Source organism: Varanus komodoensis, unplaced genomic scaffold, assembly GCF_004798865.1.
Source record: "Varanus komodoensis strain SLA01 unplaced genomic scaffold, ASM479886v1 scaffold14_1, whole genome shotgun sequence".
In the NCBI taxonomy this organism is placed as follows: Eukaryota; Metazoa; Chordata; class Lepidosauria; order Squamata; family Varanidae; genus Varanus; species Varanus komodoensis.
In genome coordinates, this window is record NW_025335438.1 from 1,081,910 (window position 1) to 1,105,225 (window position 23,316).

General features: G+C 43.2%; 1 protein-coding gene across 2 annotated transcripts in view; it reads right to left on the bottom strand.

Annotated features, from left to right (window-relative positions):
• Positions 1 to 22,927, bottom strand: part of SDC2 (syndecan 2) — an 82,194-nt gene extending 59,267 nt beyond the window's left edge. For both annotated transcript variants that reach the window (XM_044424144.1, XM_044424143.1), the window contains exon 1: positions 22,302 to 22,927. In XM_044424144.1, coding sequence (XP_044280079.1) covers positions 22,302 to 22,361 — 60 coding nt within the window. In that variant the 5' untranslated portion in view covers positions 22,362 to 22,927. The remainder of the gene's footprint in view (positions 1 to 22,301) is intronic.
• Between the last annotated feature and the right edge of the window lie 389 nt (positions 22,928 to 23,316).

Genomic DNA, 23,316 nt, shown 5'->3' on the forward strand with positions numbered 1-23,316 from the left:
CCTTTGTTCTAATGCAGATTTACTTCAAAAGGATATATAGAAAGGTTGGTATAACCCTAGATTCATTTAGCTGGGAATAAGTCACATCGAATTCAATCAGACTTAATTCTGACTAGACATGCATCAGATTGCACTGTAAATAAATATTTGGAAGCCAAAAAAGGGCATCCAGGGGATTTGGAGTGCTCACCATCCTGTAACTTTCTCTTTAAAGAAGGGTATGGAGAATGGAAGAAACACCCTCACATACTCCTTGAGAATTCCTCAAGTAGATAGTATGCGCCAGCGGAAGAGCCAGCAGGTGCGCATCTTGCTGGGTAGAAGTGTAACTTAGAAGCCTTTGGTGCAGAGCCCGCATAGAGCATGTCTCTCAATTCTGCTTCACCCAGAGGGCAACTGACTATGGTATCCTCTGGGAGGAGAAGGGAGACCACATTGTTTCAACCACTGCTGGTCATTTGGCCAAGAGCCAGAGCTGGTCCGAACATCACGTTATGCACATGGTGGGCATGTCATGAGCAGAGCCGGCTGGAGCTGGGGGTCAGCCTGGATAGCCCGGGAGACCCCTTCTGACTCATTCTGTTTCTATGTTTCTGTGTTATGACTGTACTTCTTGCTATGTTACTTTAAATGCTTTGTTAAAAATGGAGCTGCTTTTCTTCCATTTATTGAATAGCACAGTAAGATTCCCTCCTGCCCATTCTGCTTCATGAATTCAGATGAACAATTACTAAAACAACAATAAATGTTGGTTTCACATACATACAAATCCAAAATGATTCTTTGTTTATCCAAATCTTTCCAGTGTTTTTCAACAATGATGGCTCAGAGAGGGATAATGATGCATTAGTATTACTATATTATTAAAGGTAATCTATTATATGTATACTAAATATTGTCTGAGCAGATGGAGTGATGATGTACTTTCACCACACAGGCCAAACAGATGAGAACCTCCCAAGTCAGGGTGACTTGAATGGAAAATATTGTATTTCTATGCTAGGAGAATGTGATATGAAAGAAAGCCTTCACTCAATTTGTTTACTGTACTTCTGGACCAACTTGCAACCTTAACAGTACCCAAAGCAGTTTATACTAAATTCAATAGTTTTGCCCCAAATCCTGGGTATAAATGCAAAAACAGTCAGTGCAGCATAGTGGTTAGAGTGTTGGAGTAGGCCTCAGGTTCTGGCCCTCACTCAGCCATGGCGTTCACTGGGTGGCTTTGGCTTCTCTGCCTAACCTACCTCGCAAGGTTGCTGTAGTGAGAATAAACTGTAGAGGAGGAGAACCTTGTAAACTGCTTTGATTTCCTTGCAAACGTAGAAAAAGGGCACTGCATGAAAATGGCTTCCAGTCACAAAGTTCGCAGAAAACCAGTTTGCTGTGAGTATAAAAATGTACAAGGACACAACTCATACCTCGACTAGGATTGTTGTTACGTGCCATCAAGGCATCTCCAACTTATGGTAACCCAATAAATGAAAGCCCTCCAAAATGTCCATCCATGACATCCCTGCTTAGTGGTTCTAAATTCACAGCTGTGGCATCCTTGATGGAATCAATCCATATCCTATTTGGTCTTCATTTCTTCTTCTGCCTTTAGCTTTCCCTAGCATGATCCACTTCTCTAGAGAACCTTGCCTTCTCATGATGTGTCCAAAAGTGTTGCACAGGTTTAACTGTCCTTTCTCAGTCCAGGAAGCAGCAGAAACTATAATTTGCAGGAAGTAGATCCTGGCTCTTTAACAGACAATTCCCAGCACCCTTTCCGATTTCCAAGATTCAAGATTCCAGAAGCCTTCAACAGTTAGCCTGTATTGCACAGATGTTTGTAGTGTACAGAATACCCTTGTGTGATGCGCTGCAACTCCTTGGGAAAGTGTGGAAAAGAAATCTAAACAAACTGCTGTATTAAAGGTTGTCAGAAATACTAGAACAAACTGAGGAATGTGCTGCACTTCATATTTCTTTGGAACAAACAAGGTGGAACTGAAAGTTTAAGGATCCATAAATCCATGACAGAAAGATTGAAAAATCCTATCTGATAAATATTGGAAGCATCAACAAAATTGAACTCAATTACCCTGACCCAGCTGCAATCATACTTCTAAAAGGTACTATTTGCATATGTCTATTGCACCAGCACGTGGACCTTTTTCTCCCCAACCCAGGGCTCCCTCCCTGCTTCCCAGCTCTACCCACACATTCATGCCACATCTGCTGTTCGGTGTTTAAAAAGTTTTCATGCCTGGTGAAGCAATATGAATAGCATTATGTGTGGTTTGGCCATCAGGTGCACAAATGGTTTGTCTGTGGTTCCCAATCCAACTAGTGAAATGCATGTAAACCATGCATGGGAAGGGGTGGGGAGTTATTTTGCAGTGCTGTGCAGAACCGATGCCTAAAAACCGGGCACGGACTGCCAGTGGTCATTTCATGCATTTCTAGTCTTTCTACTGCAAATGTGTACTTTTAAACAAATGAAGTAACATTTGTAAAAATCAGACCCTTATGGAGGGTGATCCTGCCTTTGCAAAATCCTCTAATTTGTATTTTCATTTGCTCTAATTTGTCTCCTGAAAGCAGGCAAATCTAAGGAAGACTTTTAATAGGTGAGTGTCAGTGCCTTCTGTGGGTCTTGAGAATTAATAAGTTGTTCATGATGCAGGGTGTACACAAACAAGCTCTCAGACAGCAGCTGCCGATCGGAAGATAATCCGTCAAGAGTTGTGCCACAGTCTCTCTCTTCTCTCTTGCTTAGTGAGACAGTTTGGCAGTAGGCCTTAGTTGGTTGAACCGTATGTTCCAGACATATTACGTGCTTGTGACTGGTGTGCAACTGACTCAGGAAAGCCAAGATTTTTGTGGTTTGTTCTACCGCATAGAGCATGTACACAGCTTCCTTTTATGGCCTTACATTGTCCATGAAATGCAAAGAGACCTGAGCATTAGACCTAAATATACCAAGGCAGTAAAAGGCAAGGTCTACTTTGTATACATCACAGAATTCTTAGCTTAAGCTGCTTCTGCCAGTGGTGCATCTTCCCCCAAAAATGAGATTATCTGGCTACCTTTGTTCATGTCCGTGTAACTTATTGTATTTGTATACTGCTTCACAGCTAAGCATATTCTAGAGCTGTGAACAGTAAAAAGCTAAAACTGATAAAAGAATTACAAAATGCACGAAAAACAAAGTAACTTTAAAACCGAGGGTAGTCAGCAAGGAAGGCTTCCTGGAACAAAAATGTCCTCAGCAGATGCCAAAAAACAGCAGAGTGTTGTGCTTATCTTAAGAAGCAGGGGATTCCATTGAAATGGGGCCACCACTCTGAAGGCTCCTCCCCCAGGAGACTTGAGCCCTTAGAGTATGTTTCCAACATCTATCCTTAAAAGCAGAACTATCTTAAGTGAAAAGTAAAACTTCCTTTCAAAGTTTTTTAGAAGATTCAACTGAGATATAATGGGGCATTTTTTCTTAGCTGTAGGCATAAGAGAAATAACTTATTCTGTGGCAATTCCAAATCAGTTTCTGGACACTGTGCAAAATGCTGGTTTTAACATTAAAACCCCTGAACAGCTTGAGTCCAAGACGTTTAACATAACTATTAATACCAATGGGGTTCTGGGGGTTTGGACTCATGTGCAGCATACTAGGCTGTATCCAATGATGATGAAACATCACTGATGAATCAAATTTTTCTTCCCTGCGCAAATCTGCTCCCTAAATCTGCTCCAGAAGGTTGGGAAACCAACCAGAGCAGGTGTGGGCTAGAGGTAAGTGCAGCTGTGTGTGAAAGAGAAGGGAAACTTCTGCTACTTGAAAGCTCATCCACTCCCATAACAATATTTCCACCACCACCATCATCATCATCATCATCATCATCATCATCATCATCATCCTACATTTAGTTCCTGCCTTTTGGCATCTTGTGAGGAACCCAAGGAAGCTTACATTTTTTCCTTGCAGCAAGAACATTCTGAGGTAGGTTGAGGTGAGAGTCTGTGACTTGCCCAAAATCACTCAGTGAGATTCGTGGCTGAGTGGGGACTGAAACCTGGTCCCCAGTCTAACCCACTGGCCAGCACACCATAGTGGCTCTCTGATTCTAGGCATTTACTTTTCCACTTTTTTGTTAACTTAAATATGCTTTATTGTATTTAATCATAATTCGAGCCAGGTCAACTCAAATTATATTATATTGTTTTATACTGTGCTTATTTATTTATTATTGTGAGCTGCCCCAAGGCTTTGGCGAATGGGGCGGCATAGAAGCCTTCCAAATAAATAAATAAATAAATAAATAATAAAGACATACAAATCTTTAAACAAACAGGAGTCCTTTCCACTGCTGTGGACATTATGCAGCTTTTTTTCCAAATGTGATAATGAAAGACACACATTTAAACTGTAGGCCATCTACATGTTTATAAGCAATAAAGAAGCACAGCACCTGCAAGGTTTTTTGGTTGTTTTTTTAAAGATGTGCCAGGTTCTATTCTTGGCCATGCCTATTTAAGTATCTCAGATGATTGGGCAAGGCACCTGCGTGAGACCTGAAAGCAGGGGTGAAGTATCTGCTTCTGGATATTTTTGGACTTCATGTCCCATCAGCCTCAACCTGTACCAGCAATTCTGAAGAATAATGGGAGTTATAGTTCAACAACACCTGGGATGCTTCCAAAGAGAGACTCCTAGGGTCACCTCTCAGAAGGCACCGTGCACCTATTCCATCTTTTTCTCCTTAATGGATTTTCTGCAGTATGAATAAAGGAAAATAGAAGAGTTGGGAAAACATGGGAGAATTGTGAGACATCATCGTCTAGACCTTCCACAGCATTCCATAAATAAGCCAGGGCAAGGCCACAATAAAAGGAGCCCACTGGAAGCAACTCACAGAATCTATACTTCAAGGATTTAGCTGATATGGGAGATATGAGTGAATTCATTCATCTTGTCTCTGAAGCATAGCAAGGCTGAAAGTGTTCACTTCAACAGAAATCTGCTCTCTGTGTGTACCCCATTAACTATATAACTGCCTACTAGTACATGCCCCTCAACTCAATTCAATGATGTTTGCTATTTCTGGCAGAAGAGGAGGAAGAGGAACTGCTGCTTCTTCCAAAACTCACAATTGGGCCGCATACTGGCAGGGTTAGCTCTCTTTATAGCTTCACGATCCTCGTACCCATTTGCCTTAACAAATCCATAAAGGGAACGTCCACTAAGGGTGGGTTGACAGAGCTGCTTTTAGAACGACTGGATTTGCACAACCACCACCGTCTATTATGGCTTATTTAAGCAACAGTGGTTCCAGCACATGCCTGATAACTACTGAACATTCAGATCATGACTACAGCTTGACATATCATCTGAACCTGGCAAAGCGCAGGGAGCCAAGGTTCCATTTGGATGCCAGGAAGCACTTCCTGACAGTCAGGACCCCGAGGGTGTGGAATGGGCTTCCCCGGGAGGTGGTTGAGGCCCCATCAGTGCGGGTGTTCAAGGAAAGGCTGGACGTCCACATGGTGGGCATGTCGTGAGCGGAGCCGGCTGGAGTCAGGGGTCAGACTAGATGGCCCAGGAGGCCCCTTCTGACTCGCTCTGTTTCTATGTTTCTAAGATGGTGACATAGCATCTGAACAAACCACCCAGATCCCATGGGCTGTTGTCGGGCTGTGGATGGTTTGCTAACCATGCCAAGAGCCCACCCTCACCAGGTTCAAAAAATAGGACAAGCCACAATTGCAGCCTACATATTCAAACTGCTAATCACATGCATAGCAGCCTACCATGTCTTAAATAAGCCGTGGTGAACTGCTTGGTGAAAGATTGTACCTTTAGGGAAGGAGAACTCTCTCACAAGCAAGCAAGCAGACAAGCATTTCCAGAGTGGAATTTTAAAATAAACATGTGCAAATTACATACAAATGAATATTATTTTTATTCAGGTAGTAGTAAGAGGTTTGGGTACAGCTTCCATTCACAAAAGCCTCTAAGAAACAAATCTCTCACAATAAAGGCTAATTGACAACTGCAGGGTACAAAATGAGGGACTGCCGTTGCTTAATTGCAGGTCAGTTCTGTTAAGCTTCATGCTATATTTAACGCTAGCCTAGCAAGCGACTGCTGTCTGTGCAAATGCTCTACAGCAAAGTTTCTCTGTGTGTGCGCATTTAAGCTGTGAAGAATTTACTTCGAAACCTTTCCCGACAAATTAGCAGGACAAGGCCAACTCACACACTTTCTCAGCAAAAGTAGGTCAGGACTTCTGAATGGCTCCATTAGAAAGCTGTGCCCAGAATGCAGATCAAATGCTTTTTAGTGGATTAGAAATAACAGCTTTAAAAGTAAATTTATATACTACTAATTATTACCAGAACAATAGATTGTGGCCCACTTCTTAACCTGCAGACAGTTTAATTGCCTGAACTTCTCCATTCCCCCAAAATAACAGACTGGGATAGATCAAGTGAAATTTATAGAAGCAATATTGTTCTCGTATGACTTTCAAAGAAAGCAGTCCAAGCAGGCAGTATTGCTATGAGTTTTCATTTCTTGCTGGATAGAGTCCGAGGGGAGGTTATTTTCCTAATTCTATGGTTGATCCAAGAGGACCACACAGTGAGGACTAAGCAAGCCAAAAATTACCTTAGTCACGTGATTCATGGAGTGAGGTCAAAGGATGGAGATGGCAGTGTAGGTACGTGCCAATATCCCCAACACTAACGCAAGGTGTTGGTGAAGATGCAGAGTGCCAGTGCAGCACAGTGGGGAGAGGGCTGAACTGGGATGCAGGAGATGCAGATTCTAATCCCCACTCAACCATGAAGCTTGCTGGGTGACTCCACTGATTCTCAGCCTACCCTACTTTACAGGGTTGTGATGAGAATAAAAGGGCATAGAAAAAGTCTGTGTACACCACCTTGTGTTTCTTGCAAGAGGAAAAAGGCAGGATATGAAGTAGTAACGGCTCTGGCAAAGAGAAGAGAAAATGACAGCTGTCATAGTGTTAAAGGTACTTAACAGATGGTGTCTACATTATCATAAACTACTACAAAGCCAAGAAACAATTCTTACCCTTTTTATGCCATTTTGAGTTACCTCTCATAGTTACACTTCTGGTTCAATCACTCCTCCTCCCATCAGTTTATCCCCCTTACAACTTTGGAAACTAGGACATTAATTAATGAAGGAACATCTTTTTCCATATGTGTCTACCCAAACCCTGAGATCAGGGTTCTCTCTGGGAGTCCTCTCCAAAGGAGTAAGGAGGGTGGCCTCCAGGGGGAAAGGCCTTCTTTGCAGCACCCCATCTGTGAAATCAGCTCCCCAAGAAGGTATGCCTGGTGCCCACTCTTTGTTCCTTTCAACACCAAGTGAAAACCTTTTATTTTCCCAGTATTTTAATAGTTAGATTTTTATCTTCATCTTGTACTGTATTTTTACTGTACCTCCGAGATAGATTTAGCTGCAGTGGTGGAGAGCGGCTTATTGTATTATTGTTTTACCATATTATGGTATTTATTAATTATCCATTTTATCATGTGTGTTTTATATTAATTATTATTATTTGTTTCTGGAAACAACACAGGGAGTCTTTGAACTTACAGGCACTGTACAAATGTACTGAATAAATAGCATATATATATTCTACCAGTAAAGCTACATTCCCGAGGAGGGAACTTGTGGCTTTCCCAAGTTTTTCAACTCCAACTCCCATCTCTCACCATTGGCTATGTTGGCCACAGTCGATGGGGGCTATAGAGCAAAGCACCTGGAGGGCCGCAAGTTTCCCACTCTTTTTCCATTATCTGAAGATGAGGATATTTTCTGGGTATAGTTGTGTGATAGGTGAGTGTGATGAAAAACTGCATCACAAGAGTAGGCAGCAAAGCCTTCACCAGAAGAGCTTCAATCTGAAAAAAGCCATCATTTTTGAAAGTCCGAAGTTTTTCCCTTACCAAAATTCAGCCACTTCTTACAGAAGAGTTGCATTTGTACACAGAAGGTCTACAGAAATACTAACATGCAGCATATTTCAATTAACTATTTGAACTGGCAAATGCACGAGGTGAGCAGGAGTACGCTCCAACCTCCAAAATAGGTTCAGCACCACAGAGAGCTCCCTGAAGGTCAGACTAAAACTCACATTATTGGAGCCACCAGTCGCTGCTGTGCCTCTTGTGACGTTCGCGCTCAAGGTCACTCATGCACGATGTTCAATGTCTCCAGAAGCTTCTGCATTGTTTAGAAATCAGTATGATTTTCACTGTGGACTTTGTCAGAGAACTTGCCACAAAGCAAAATTAACAAAACTTAAATTTCGGCAATACTATGAAAAAAAATCCTGTTACTGATTTTCCCAATTATACATCAAGCATTCCCATACCCTCAAATTTATTCAGATAAACTCATCATACAGTTTTTATGCTCAGTGTTTTCATTCCCCATACATTACCAACATAATATGGAGGCTTTATTCTGCAAAGAGAACAAAATGAGCATAGGAGGCTGCTTTGCTAGAAGCTCTACTTTGCTAGAAACACCTACTTTGCTAGAAGCTCTCCCAGCTTTCAGCAGAGTGGGATTTTCTTGGAGATGCTAGTAACTGACCCTGGGATCTTCTTTGGGTGGCCACTTATTCTGCTACACAGGAGGGTCCTCTACCTGAGGGCCACCCAGTCCATTGTTACTTTAAAAAGAAAGAACCCTCTGAAGGGAGAGCTGCAGGTCTTTGGAATTGTCCATAAGCTGTTACGACCTTGGAGCACACTCTGCCCACAGGTCCCCTGGTCAAGTTTCCTCACTATGCTAGGATATACTGTATTTCTGTTTAAACTTCAGATAGTGGGCTATATCCCAAGTTAGTCCTACTTAGAGCAGAGTCACTGAAATGTATGGAAATTAGGTTTAACCTTAGCTACAACCCATTATTTCCAAATTTGTATTTACACTGGAATATGCTAAATCTATGCTAAATCTATGTCCCTCAAGCCATTTTGACCCTAGAGCTCCCACTGGCCCCAGCTAATGGTCAAGGTACTGTCTGCATGCAAAGCATGCTTCCTACCTCTGAACTATGGAAGAAAACCAAGCCATATGAATAAGCTTATTTGCACAGGGAAGTTCAGTCGTGTGGGACTCTCATGAGTACATTACCTTTTTCTCTAAAAGCCCGAATTACTATCCATTTAGCAGAAATGTATTACACACAGCAGCACCATTCCAAAACAAACTCAGAAAGACTTAAATCAATTAATTTCAGTGGGCTTAAGCACACTTAACTCTGCATCATAGCCTGAACAATTATCTATTTGAAAATATCGCTTGCATTGCTTAAAACAAAACTCAGTATCATTAATGACTCTGAAAAAGTACAGTTAGGCTTCTCTAAGGATATGACGACCAAGAACATACGGCTGAAAACAACCCATTTCTAGCATTTCAGCCTCACAGGAGAAAAATAATGGCACTTCAGTCTCACTGACAGGAGCATCAAATTTGTTGATGTAAGCAATAAAGCATTTACTGACAAATAATATTTAAATAAATGCTAAATGAACTTAGTGCTTCACTTATGCCATTTTAACACTCTTTTCAGCAATCCTGTAGATAGATCAGTATTACTGCCCTAATATAGGCTGAGACCAAGCTGACTTGCCTGAGGCCAGGAAAGGACTACACTTCCTCTTATAAAAGAATTCAAATACTGCCAGAAAGAACAGGGCAAGCACAGACACACCAGTCAAGCTGGAAAGCATATTAAGGTTCTGTGCTGCAGTAGCACCTATGCTATATTGCACAGTCATTGCCATAGCCGCCAACTAAGGAGAAGTCACAACAGAAGCCTCCACTGAATGCCCTCACTGATTTCGTAGAGCCAGTGTCCAAGCACACATGCATATCACTGGGCTTTCACAAAGCACACACCACCATCCCTCAGCTTAATGGGATTTCAGATCTCTCCTCTATTGCAGACTGTAAACATAATGCTAATGCCAAGCTCAGCAAATCTAATAGGCCTGGCAAAGCAGGGGCTCCACAACCTTTTAGTCTCCAGCATGTTTTATACAGTTCCCTTCTTTAAAAGTACAGTTTGCAGTTGAAATGCAAGGCGTCAGATAAGAAACCATCAAAGGGGCTATGCTGGAGAAATTATAAACAAACCCATCAAAGATCGGAAGCTGTGTAAAGTATTTCAGGGCAAAGAGAGAGGTGTATGATTTTTTTCACTGACATAATAAAAGAAATGGTAATGGTACTCAAAAGTTTCTGCCTTCGGGCAGTGATTCTTTTCTCTCCATGAATTTGAACATTGTACAACAGAGAGGCTTTTTCAAAAACAGACAAATAAAAATGTTATTTCTACAAATCCATCGTTTGATCATGGGAATTCCGTAATACAACAATTCCAAATTGCTCTAGGATATGGAACTGAGTCAAGGGCAAAAGCAAGGCTCAGTTGTGTTTTTCCAAACTGATAAAAACAAATAGCAGCAGGTATTCTTTAACAGTCATTCCCTACATTTCCATCACAGAGACTTTATTGCAGAAGTATATAGGGATTAAGTGACAGCATACTTATAACTGTCTTACACACTTCTGTTTAGTTATGCTGGAGAAATCTGCAATAGATTCAAATGAGTTCGCATTTCTATGAATCCAGCCTACAGATTTTGCAGTGAACCAACTCTGCATGGGCCTGCAGATCTTTTTAAAACATTTGGGAGGGAGGTGATAATTGCCATTTTATTTGTTTGCATAGATGCATGCCCTAATGCATAATGACATTCTGGTGGTAAAAGATTAATTCTTTGAGTGAGCAGACAACAGAATGAAATACACCTGACAATATGCAAAACACACAGGGAATGGTCCTCACAAAAAAACCTTTCTGGCTAAAAAGATAGGGAAGGGTTCAGACTACTGGTCAGACTAAGTGCCGTACTTGTCCGCTACCGGTGTGTGTGGGGCTGGGGGGTGGCAAAGTGAGCTGGATTCAGATCAGGGGCTTTAAGTCTCTCTCCATGCCAAGAGTTCTAATCTGGATCCCTCTGTCCCAGCACCAATAATGTCTACTTGTGAAAGAAAAAAGGCAGCTATGCAGAACTAAACTACACAGCATCTCTATTCAGCCCTTTTAGTTGAGCCTCTCCTAATGATTTCTGTAGGATCTGTGTCCCTCTGACTTCAATGGGAACGAACTTTGACCAGTGCACAGTGCATTCCTATTCATGGCTACTCAGATGGAAGTCCCACGGAATTCACCATATAGTGGGCGTAACAGAAATCTGATGTAGTGCGAAAGGATACAGTTCCCTATATATGAATAAACAGATTCCTGCACAACTGCTATTATCTTACAGATAACTTATGCATTAGGTTAGTAACTATTTCATCTACACTTACGTACTCAGCATTTTACCTTCAAGTATTTTCAATTTGAATCTAGTCTTTGTGGGGGCTCATATCAAGGCAGACTTGTTAGGTATTCCATATGTGTAGGCAGGAACACATTTTAAATGAACTGTTTTCAAAAGCTGGAGACTGCTTCCAAAATGAGAGAAATTCTCGGCATATAGAATAATTCTTTTGGTGAAGGGAAGAGTACAAAGTATGTATTTGTACTGAACATGCAACTCAAACACAGCTTAACAAATGTTAGTAAAGCTTTCCAAAATAAATTCACCTTTGGCCAGGGACAACTCAATCCCATTGGGCTGACATAGTCATGTGTGTGTTTTAGGAGAAATAGTTTAGTAAGCATGTTTAAATATGTGTACACTGTGTTCTTTACAAGTTACTTATGTAATAGTTATACATACATTTCTCCCCAAGCAAACTCAAAGCCAGACAAAAATAATTCGTACTGCTTGCAAGAATCAGGTCCCCAAGAATTTAAGTCCTTCTCCCAAACCCCAGAAAACACCTGGCATATGAAGATTTATATATTCCTTTTGAAATTCTTCCTTAGGGCTATAGAATTGAAAAGGAACAACTGCAAGAGATACTACTTCCATTTTATCTTTTATATATTATTTTAGTATGTTTTCCATTATATAACATTATGTATTATTCTGCTTAAATGGTTATGCAGTGGCCCATACATGTGAAAGTAAATAAATAAATAAACTGCTAGACGATTACTCTCTCTTGCTGAAGAGGACGACAAATAACGTTTCACTGCGAGCAAGAACAACTGTTGTTTCTGAGTACTGTTTGTCTGATGTAGGTTTGTGAATAAATTACTAGCGCCACAGATAGCAAACTCACTGCTTGCCTTGTGAACCGGAGCGAAGGACAACCAAACAAAATTTTGTTCACAGAACAGCCTGAAGTGATTCTCCCGTACTAGCTAGGGCAGGAAACCCTGTCACACCGCTCCAGCAATGTGTCTTGAACCAAACCCAAATTGCTCAGTCATTATTTGCTGCAGCTAGATGAGACACAAACATGAAAAAGGGAGTCCTTTATGACTTCCACACAAGCAATGCCTTACAGGGGACTGAACACCTCTCCATCTTCAAAGAACAACATGGGTCTGTTTAAAAGGAACAGTCACCTCTAATAAGATGACAGAGTGCTTTTCAGTACCTAGACAAGTCCTCTTTTATTTCCTCTCCAGATCACAACAATATAAATAATTATTCACCATAAGGAAAACATTTGAATTGATGACTAGGAAAAGTTAACTCATTTTGCAGGATAATTAAATAGTCATTTGATGGGAATAATTTAATTAATAACTCATTACAGATGTGCTGTTCTAGGATTATATTAAATAAAACCATCACAGCTTCTTTTCCTGGCAAGCTCTCATAGAAAGAAAAAGGGAAAGAATGCCATTAACTACATGATGGAGGCAACGATCGTGTGGCCCCTAATGTTGTCTGGGGAGCCACGGCATCGGCATCGTTCAGATTGCTGGCTCAGGGGCTCAAGAGAGCAAAGCACTCAGAACCTGAAGCTGAGTGATGGAGCTCCTTTGCACCCAGTGCAGAAAGAACCAACCTGCTTCCTCTCCAAGGCTGGAACAACAGGTGGGAAGGAAGGAGTTTGGAAAGGCCAAGATACAAAGTACCCTCAAGTTGCGACAGTGTCCTTCCCTCCCCCTTGAAAGTGCAGCCATTAGATGGCTAAAAACAACCATCTAGCATGAATGAAGGACAAGTCAGCAGAAAGCAAAGATACCTCCAGTGCTTTACATGCTCTGCACTGGATGCCACTCAGCCTTAGATTTGGTGGACTGCACCCTTATTTTATCAAAAATTCATATCAGACTTTATGGCACAATTGATGCAATTAATATTCCAACCAGAATACCACCACAACAGCCACTGGACTCCCATGCATCTCCTTGCCTTACCCCTGATTTATATTCATTCATTCATTCATTCATTTATTTATTAAAACATTTTTATGCCGCCCCATTCGCCGAAGCCTCGGGGCGGCTTACAACAATTACTGCTAGTGCACAAGTTACGTAAGTCATCCAGAGACTTTAGTATTGGACGGCATATAAAAACTTTAAATAAATAATAAACAATAAAACGTATTCAGTCAATGTAATAATCCCAGTTATTATAGGTGACTGGATGTCAAGAACCTTTCCAAGGGCCAGTGAGGCTCCTCCTATTCATTAGCAGGAAGAAACAAGTTGGAGGTGGCCTCAGAGGGCATCTTTTACAATCCCCGGCTTGATGCAGGAAACCCGAAGCCAGAGCATCCCCATTCGTTCCTGGAATAAGGCACTACAGCATATAGAGCTCCTGTTCAGGATTTCAGCCAGCCAGCCAGGACCCACCTTTCAGACTACTCCTTCCCATTACTGACTTACATATACCTACAAAACTTATATCCAGTTTTCCACTCCAAAGTAGTCACTTCAAGAAGCTAACAAAATAGACCTATACAAACAAAGGTAACCCCATCATTAAAACAATTACTTAAAACAACTCAGAACTAAAAGCAGAATTAAAAATGGAGGGGCCCAGAAAGCCAAAGTGAATAATAAACAGAGTGAACAGAAACACAATCAAAGGCTTCTTTAAAAAGAAGCATCTTGAAATGTTGGAGGAATGTGGAAAGAGGGAAAGGCAATCATGTGGTAAGCTGCTTTCCCCAACCAGGTTTCCAACCTTCTCTCAGAAGCCAATCAGCATCCCGTGGCTTTTGATCAAGCTGTTTGCTTACTGGGCTGCCTGAGCTCCTGATCCCAATCCTTAGTGGGTTTCTTTTCCCACAATTATTTTGTACTCCTGAAAACCTTGGGGTCCCCCCAAGCTTCTTGTGAGTGATTCCATTCTTGCTACAGACTGGCACCCTCCAAATGAGTTTGCTGCTATTATTTTCATCATGATCATCATGATCATCATCATCGATTTCCATCTAGGTTCCTAAGAATTTATTAGGAATTTATTAGGAATTCTATTAAGAATTTTAATAGAGTGTAATAAAATTAAATGTTCCATTCCTTCTTTGTCAAAAGCAGGCAAGCACACAGGGTTTAGTTAGCTAATTCTGGATGCAAAACCTTGGCCAATAGGAGATATTAAAATGATATACATACATACATACATACAGTATTTTATTAAGCAACACCAAATTAAAGAAACCCATATGAAACTTATAGGCAATGGGTGGACAACCTGTGGCCTATGGGGCCTCCTTATTTAATCAATAGCCTCTGCCTTGTCCCAGTCCCCCAGCCATGAGACTTTCTTTCTAAAAAGGCAATGAGGAAGGAATTTTTCAGTGGGGAATCAGAGCTGGAATTAAAATGCAACATCTTTACCTTCAACTTTTATCTGGGCTTTAATTAATTCAGAAGCTCTTTTTGGGCATCTTAATGTCCTATAAAGCATTACTTGCTCTGTCTATGCAGAGGAAGACATTACTTCTTGTTTGATATAATGTATCACCTGAAATTTGTGCACTTGTGCGCTTGTGTCATTCTTATGGCATGAACAATTCAAATACTGAAAAGCAAAGAACTCCTCTAAATTCAATGCAACATTAAAACCTCTGAATCAGAAATCAAAGCAATTGGGCTAACTGCACTATAACTCAGCCGCAACTGGCCCAATGTACCTTCCAGTGATCTGATGTTTTTGCCGTTCTGATCTGTTTTTGCCACAGTAAAAAGGAGGATTTTTGCCATTCAACAGAGGTTAACAGCAACACAAAAGCTGCTCTCAAAACTAAAGTTCTTCCCTAAAGAAGAACTAAAGAAACTAAACCGTCTTTCTCATTTTCAAGCTAAACCTCAAAATCTTTCCACAAAGGCCAATACTCAGCATGTGTTTTTTCCATTTTTTCCCCTCAATATAAGACTTTTCTTGCCTTTCTATGATGCACAAACCAAAGAAGGTTTTCAGGTGTTCTCCGTGGATCCTGTACTTTCTAGCAGCAGAAGTTAATAAAACGTGAAGTAGGTTTCCTACCATGAAATCATTACTTGGATCAAAGATGCATATTCCAGGCTAGCATGATATAGCTGAAGAGCAACTTAACTGAAACAAGGGTGTTGACACAGCAGTGCTGCTAGCAGGGCTGGCATCACAGGTAGGCATGGTCAGGGCCCACACCCCAGCAGGGTATGCTTGCTCCTCCTCTTCATCACTGCAGCCTGTTTGTCCACCTGCCGCTGGCTCTGCCCAGACATGGTGGTGGTGAGAAGGAGCAGGAGCTACCTACTCAGCCACAGTCTCTCTACCTGTCAAGCAAGCAAGAGGCAGAAATGACAGGGAAGAGGATGAGCAGCAAAAGCTGGGTGGTAAGAAGGCAGATATTCTGAGGGACGATATCACTGAGTGCCGCTGGAGTTATCTCCAAAACCTGAAGCCAGCCAGCACTGACTGCCAACCACATTTTGCGTGCATTAGTCTCTGTCCTAGCATCCCAGTGTTGACACATCATCTCTGCCTGGCTCCTGATTCCTCACTAGCTACTGCCTACTGTGGGACTTCCATCTGCCTCAGGCACTGGGCTGTGGATGGGGTGGAAGACATAGGGTCAACTGGCAGGAAAGGGAAAGGCGAGGGTGTCATATGTGCATTCAAGGCAATGCTAGGAAGCAGGTGTGGCAGTTCAGTGGCAGGACAGAGGTTCAGTCCCAGGCATCTTCAGGCAGGGCTGGGACAGACCACCTCCTTGAGAGCTGATGCTGATCATCATGTACCAGCCTTCCCCAACCTGGGGAACTCCCATCAGCCCCACCCAGCATGGCCAATGGACAAGAACGCTGGGAATTCTAGTCCAAACCATCCACATGGCATCAGGCTGGGCAAAACTAAATGGTATTCTGCTTTGGTATAAGGCAGATTCTTATGTTGGCAGGGCAGGCCAATAAAGAATTTTATGTTAAGGGCCTGCAGAACCATTCACATATACATTGGCTACTGGAGCAGGCCAAAGAATTTCAGAAAAAGATTGACCTATGCTTTACAGACTAGAGCAAAGCCTTCGCCTGTGTGGATCATGAAACATTGTGCATGGTTCTCAAAGAAATGGGTGTGCCTCAGCACTTAAGTGTTCTGATCATGGACAAGAAGCTACAGTTAGAACAGAATATGGAGAAACAGAATGGTTTCCCATAGACAAAGGTGTCAGACAAAGATTTATTTTATCTCCTTATCTGTTCAATCTGTTTGCAGAATAAGGAAATCTGAATTAGAATCAGAGAAAGGAGTTAAAATGGGTGGAAGAAACATCCCTGATGTAAGATATGCAGATGGTATCATACTATTGGCCAAAAGTAGCAATGGCTTGAAACCACTCCTGATAAAAGTAAAAGGTAGAAAAGCACAACTGCACCTGAATATTAAGAAAACAAAATTCATGTTCACAAAATAATCACAAAACTTTACTGTTAACAATGAAGAAATAAAAACTGAAAGATTTGACACACCTTGGCTCTATTATCAATTCAAAAGGAGACTGAAGCCAAGAAAAATGAAGAAGACTGAGACTTGAAAGGGGAGCAATGAAGGAACTAGAATACCTCAAGAGGAATGATGTTTTCCTGGAGATCAAGGTCAGGATCATCCAGACTATTGTAATCCTGATTACAACATATGGGTGCAAATGTTGATAGGAAAGAAACATTTCCTATGCATTGCATTCAAAACAATGATGCTGGAGGAAACCTTTGCAAATACCCTGGAATGACAGAAAGAGAAACAAGAGGGTCCTAGACCAAATCAAGCCAGAGATTTCCCTAGAAACAAAAATGAAAAAACTGAGCCTGCCATGCTTTGGACACATCCTGAAAAGACAAGACAATCATGTTAGGGAATGTCAAAGGCAGAAGATGAAAAGAAAGACCAAATATGAGATGGATATATTACATGAAGGAAGCCATAGCCTCAAACTATGGAAAAACTGAACGGAGCTGTCATGGACAGAACATGTTTGAGGGCTTCCATTCATGGGGTTGCTAGAAGTCAGAGACTTGACGGCACATACCAGCAAGAGTGTCATTTGGCCATGGCAACAGCTGATTAACATTGAACCAATGTCACAGTTATTTGAACGATGGTACTGCAAGCAATGCTTTAAAAACATCCTGGAGATACTCCCTTCTGAATGGAACCCATAAGTATGCGTATGTGTCTAACTTTTTCTCGAATACGTGAGAGCATTCTAGACACTGCAGAACTCCTGTTGGATTCACTGACAATGGAGAAACACAAAACTCTTTCCGCTACATATGGCTAGGGTTTCTAAAAATACAACCATCTTCACCAATCAGTAGAAAAACTACCTTGTCATCACACACACCACAGATTTGTGGCTGATGAAATCTTATTACCATATTACCTGCTGGAACTATGGTGCAGCTGGAGCAAAAGAACAGAACTAGCAACGTGGAATGTTTTCAGGACATCCAAATATAGTTGATGGAAATGATGCCAAGTACCGCAACTGTGTTACCACAATTGATGGCTTTCAGTATTTACTGTAACCTTGATACAATTTTCTTTGCAACACATGCTCCCTCATTTAAACACACCACAAGGTCTGTAATTCCTCATTTGTGCTGTAAAAACAGACAAAAGCCACCCGCCCATTTTGCTTTCTGGACAACTGTTAGCTAGAGTGTACCTTTCACAAAGGAAACAATTAAAAGAGGGGAAGATATAGAGAGAGAAGTATTACATGGCTCAGATAAGTTTTGGAAAGTCCAAATTTAAGATCATAATGATACTGAAGCATTATAATCCATTTACACACTTGGAAACATGGACTGATATAGCATTGCTGTGTCAAGATTATATGCTTATAAATATCTCAAATGTATTCTTCACAGAAAATCTGTATGAAATTTAAATTGAAGGAATCATTTATGCGCAGCCAGTTACAAGTGACAAAATAGAAATGCGGATATAATGTTGGCTTTTCTTCCTTACTTTCTAATTCAGAAAGCCACTTAGAAAGTTGTGAAATGTTTACACTAGAGAAGAGCTTTCACTAAAGCAGCATGATCATAAGTATGTTTACTCATAAGAAACCCCACTGATTTTAATTAGATTTCTATGCAAGTATGCTTAAGTGCACAGCCTTTGGTTCATTAACAGTATAAACCTTAGTTTCCAAAGCCTGAAATAAAATCCTCCAAGATGGCTGCCAGGTGAAGGATGCAAAATCTTCCCTAGCATATACATCCCGTTGCCCTTCCTTGAGGTCAACAAATGTAACGCTAGATTTGAGCATGTCTGGTCACATAACCTGCGCAGTTAATTAAATGTAAATGCATATGCAGATCCAGGTATGTTTATCAGTGGTGCTGTGGGCTGGCCTCCTAACTGTTAATTTCATGGATTTTAAACAAGACAGGGTGTCACAAAATTCTTCTCCATCTGTCTACTGTATCCAGACAAAAATGAGGACTACCAATGCAGTCAAAGAACTTTACACCAAGAAAACCACCAACTGTCATAGTTTTTGCTAAGTACCCTTATTAAAGAAACACAAGAAAATGAATTAACTGAAAAATACAGATTTGTGGCATTTTGATTTTATATGGGCAGTGGACTGGATCTAGAGTTGGGCATGAAAGTATGAAACAAGTCCCATTGGTTTCAGCAGATCTACTCTATGTATGCTGAAATCTGGAATGTACAGACATTGTAATCTGTAAACATTGAAACAATGTTTCTCATGTTGTTTAGTCACAAAGCCATGCCCGACCCATCACGACCCCATGGGCAATATTCCTCCAGGCTCTCCTGTCCTCCGCCATCACTCGGAGTCCACCCAAGTTCACACCCACTGCCCCAGTGACTCCATCCTGCCACCTCACCCTCTGCCGTCCCCGTCTTCTTTAGCTGTCAATTGTTCCCAGCATCAGGGTCTTCTCCAATGAGAATGTTCCTCATATCAATGATCAAATACACACCTCACATTTTTTTCTGGGGAGGGGAAGGCTTAAGAGGCTGCTACCACCAATTCCTATCATGGTTATTTTAGGGAGGAAAACAAGCTAACATGTTACAAGATTTTAACAATCAAGATTCTCAGATCACAGGAATAACAAAAGAGAATCCCATTGCTGCAAGAAGCACTTGTGTTCTGCCCAGTCCTGAGCAAGTTTCAAGAGATGCAAATCCGTGTGGGCAGGCCCCACATCCATGTACATGGGATCTCTGCTGAAGTGCAGCCAGTCTCATGCACACTGCTCCTCCATCTGGTCAATCCAGGGTACATCAGCAGCAGCAGTGGGCAAGCTTTGGACAGCAATCCTAGGAACAATTAGTTTAATAGACGCTCCATTTAATTCAGCAAGACCTACTTCTACGCAAATATTTGTAAGACCAGACTACCCGTTCTAGAAGCTCATGTCAACAAAGCAAAGCCCTCCAAAAACATTTTCATGGAAAAATCACAACATGACATATTTTGATCCTGTACACTTTTCAGCCACAGAGGAGCCCTTGTATTCTGCTCCCAGTGACTGAAAGGGGCAAGAAAGATTGTCTGGAATGTTTCTCAAGGATACAAAGCCAAGCAAAGACAGGAAGACCCCCCCCCCTTCTTTTAACAATGCCCCCAGTTCAGAAAAATAACAACCAAACTCTACATGAACAGAAACAGAGAATTTAAAGACACATCAAAAGGAAAAACCTATCTCAGAGTATTCTCCAATTTCAGCTTGGCTAAAATATTATCATGCAGTAGATTCAGTGGCTGGATTATACATACAGAAGACAACATGGGAATATCAAATGCAAACAACATTTTCCGAGAGAAACTCAGTGCGACTGCAAATTGCACAGATTCAAGATATGAAGAACAACTATTACCCTTATACAAAATAAAAATAAATAAATGAAAGAAGGGGGCAATACAAGTGCATTTTTCCTTGCACAAATACTTTATAGACACACAAGCTACAGGGAAGAACCCAGAAGATAGACTATTCAAGATTAACAGCTGAACCATCCAGTTCTTAAGTTCCTTCAGCAACAAAAGCAATCAAAAGATGAGGGCTATTTTGCAAAGACTTTCACCCAATTCTTCACAAAGGAGTTTGGGTTGCTGTGGATGGTGATGGGAAGTTTTTACTGCATGAGGCTCAGAAATACTTCCAGTTCTTTGGCTGCAATCATATATACTTTTACCTGAGAGTAAACTTCATTAAACTTCCAAGTAGACATACACAGGAGTGATAAAGTCATAAATATAAATGCTAAACTTCACTCTGTATCAGAAGGGGGCATGAACTGCAGCAACCAAGAGACCATGGATTGGGCCCAGTCATAGTTAGGGTACACCAAGTGAAACACATTAATGACTAATTTAAGTCCCCCTGATTTTAATGGGACTACATGCAGTACTAACTTTGGATCCAGCTTAAACTGCTTCTACTGCACATTAGATAAGCACCATAGTTACAACTCAGATTCTTCAGTGGTTTCTGAAGTTAAAAGAACCTAAATTTATAAATGAAAGACAAAACCTTAGAGGGAAGACATTTCCCCCAGCTTCATCCTAACAATTTACACAATCCAGTGATCCTATCAACAAACTTAAATTGGGGTATAGGAGGGAGATATAAAGTCCAATTTCCCTGAATTGTTTTTATGTATGTGTGTGTGAATGGGGGGATTTAATGGTTTTGCTTCTAGGAAAAAACACACGATTCTCCACAATCCATAATTTAAATTCCAATCCACCAAACTGAACCCATATAGCAGGATTTCCAAACATGCCCAAGAAGATCACATTCAGAATCACCATCATATCATGTTCTCCTTGAGTTCTCCTGGCAAGTCGACAAGTCGAAGCAGCAACTTCAGGCATCTGACTATACTATAAACACTACTGGAGTGACGAACAGGCCACCGGGAGCAAACTCATCCACTTTTTAGAGGGCTGTTTTTACGGCAGATGTTTAAAGCTTTCCCACCTCAGCATGTTGCACTACAGAACTGGATCGTCAATTTTCTGGCATGCTGCTTCTTAAAAAGGTGAAACTCAAGGGGAGACACCATCCGAAGATAACCTCAAAAGGTAACACAGGAGTTGTCAAAGGCGTCTTGATAAAGAGCATCCCCCATCACTGCAAAGCACCGGCCCTAATTCAACGGGGGAGCGGGAAGAATCACTGCCCCCGGAAATATAATGGATCCCCCTCTCTTTCCCCGGACCTTCGCACCAGTTTCACATAGCACTGAGGAGTCGAGGATGCCCCCTTCTCTTCCGAAGTTTTGATCTTTGCGAATGACCTCAGCAAAAACTTCTGCGCAGCAGATGTGGGAACAGCGGGGGCGTATCATCCTCCCTCCTCCGCTCCCCCAACACATCGGATCTCGCCAAGTCCCCAGTCGCTGCCTCCCCCACCCCACCCCCACCCCCACCGTTCGGGGCCGAAAGGAACTGGAGACGCGAGGCGTGAATGCTCCTCTCCAGAAATAAGCACCCCCCTCGGTCCACGCAGCCCAGCCGAAGCGCGGGGATCGGCAGGGCACTCCGTGTGCTGCCGGCTGGCTGGCTGGAAGTGCCGGCCGAGTTGGGAGGGCAGGAAAACATTCGTGCGCGCCGGGGCCGCGGGGGCGGGGAGTCAGGCGAAGTTCCTTTAAGATGCGCGGCGGGGCTGCCGTGCTCCGCCGTGGCGGGCGTGCGGGCGGGCGGAGAGGCTGTTTGTCTGCGGCCGCGGAGCAGATGCAGCAGGGGAGCGGGCTCGCACCGGGCCGGGTGGCTTGCTCCGGCCCCGGGATTCCGCAGGAAAACGGACGCTCCTGGCGACACCCCGCCCTCCCCAACCACAGCGAACAGAAGCCCCGCCAGAACTTACCGTCTCCCCTGAGGCGCAGGCCACCAAGGCGAAAGCAAGCGGTATCCACACGCTCCGCATTATTCCCGGGTTGCAGCTCCTCCAGGCGCAACAACCAAAGGGCAGGAGGTCGCGAGGAACGGAGAGTCTCCCAAAGCGGGAAGGGAGAACGAGCCGTGGGAGAGGGAGCGGGAGCGGGAGATTCCCGGGCAGGTCTGCTGCGCTCCCCTCGCCCCGGCTGCAGAAATGGACGCGCTGGCTCCCCCTCGCCCTCCTTCCTCGTCTTGGCTCCCGCCGCAGCCGCCGCTCTTCACTTGTTGGCTCGCTCCAGGGCGGAGTTGGCCGGCTTGCGGGAGCAAAGGGGAAAGGGGGTGGGCGGCGGGGTGGGCTGCCGCGGTCGGTGCCGCTGTGGCCCGTCCGCCCTCTCTCGCCCGGCTCGCCTCGCCTCGCTCCCTGCGCACAGCCCGTCCCTCTGGGCTCCTCGCTCACGTCGGCTGGGCGGCCGCGCACGGAGAGAGGGGCGGCCGAACAAAGTTTGGGCCGGGCGGGGGCGAGAGGAAGAGCGCACGGTGCGTCCCGCGAGGAATGGGGAAGGCACGAGCGAGCCTCGCCGGTCCCAGCCTGTCCCCCGCTTGGCTTTTGCCTCGCTCTTTCCGCGAGTTCTCCAGTTAAAGCCCGGAGAAATTCCTGCAGGATTACAACGCAGATTGGCAGGTCGTGCAGCCAGTGGGAAGGAGGGACCGAGTGGGAGAGGAGGAAGGAGGTGGCGGTGGCGGTGGCGGCGGCGGCGGCGGGAGGGGGTGGATGCTCGCAGCGGCAGCCGCGGCTCTCCTTGAGCTCTCTCGCAAATCCGGGCGAATCCCTCCCCGGGCAGCCGTCTCTGCCCACGTATCTCCGCACCGCCAGCCATGCGTCCGTCTCCGCCGCGCGAGCTGCCCCTGCCTGCCTGCCTGCCTGCCTGCCTGCCGGCCTTTGGTGCCGCCGCTGAGAGATGGCATTCCTCGCCCCGAGGCAGCGCTTGCGGCGAGCGCAAAAA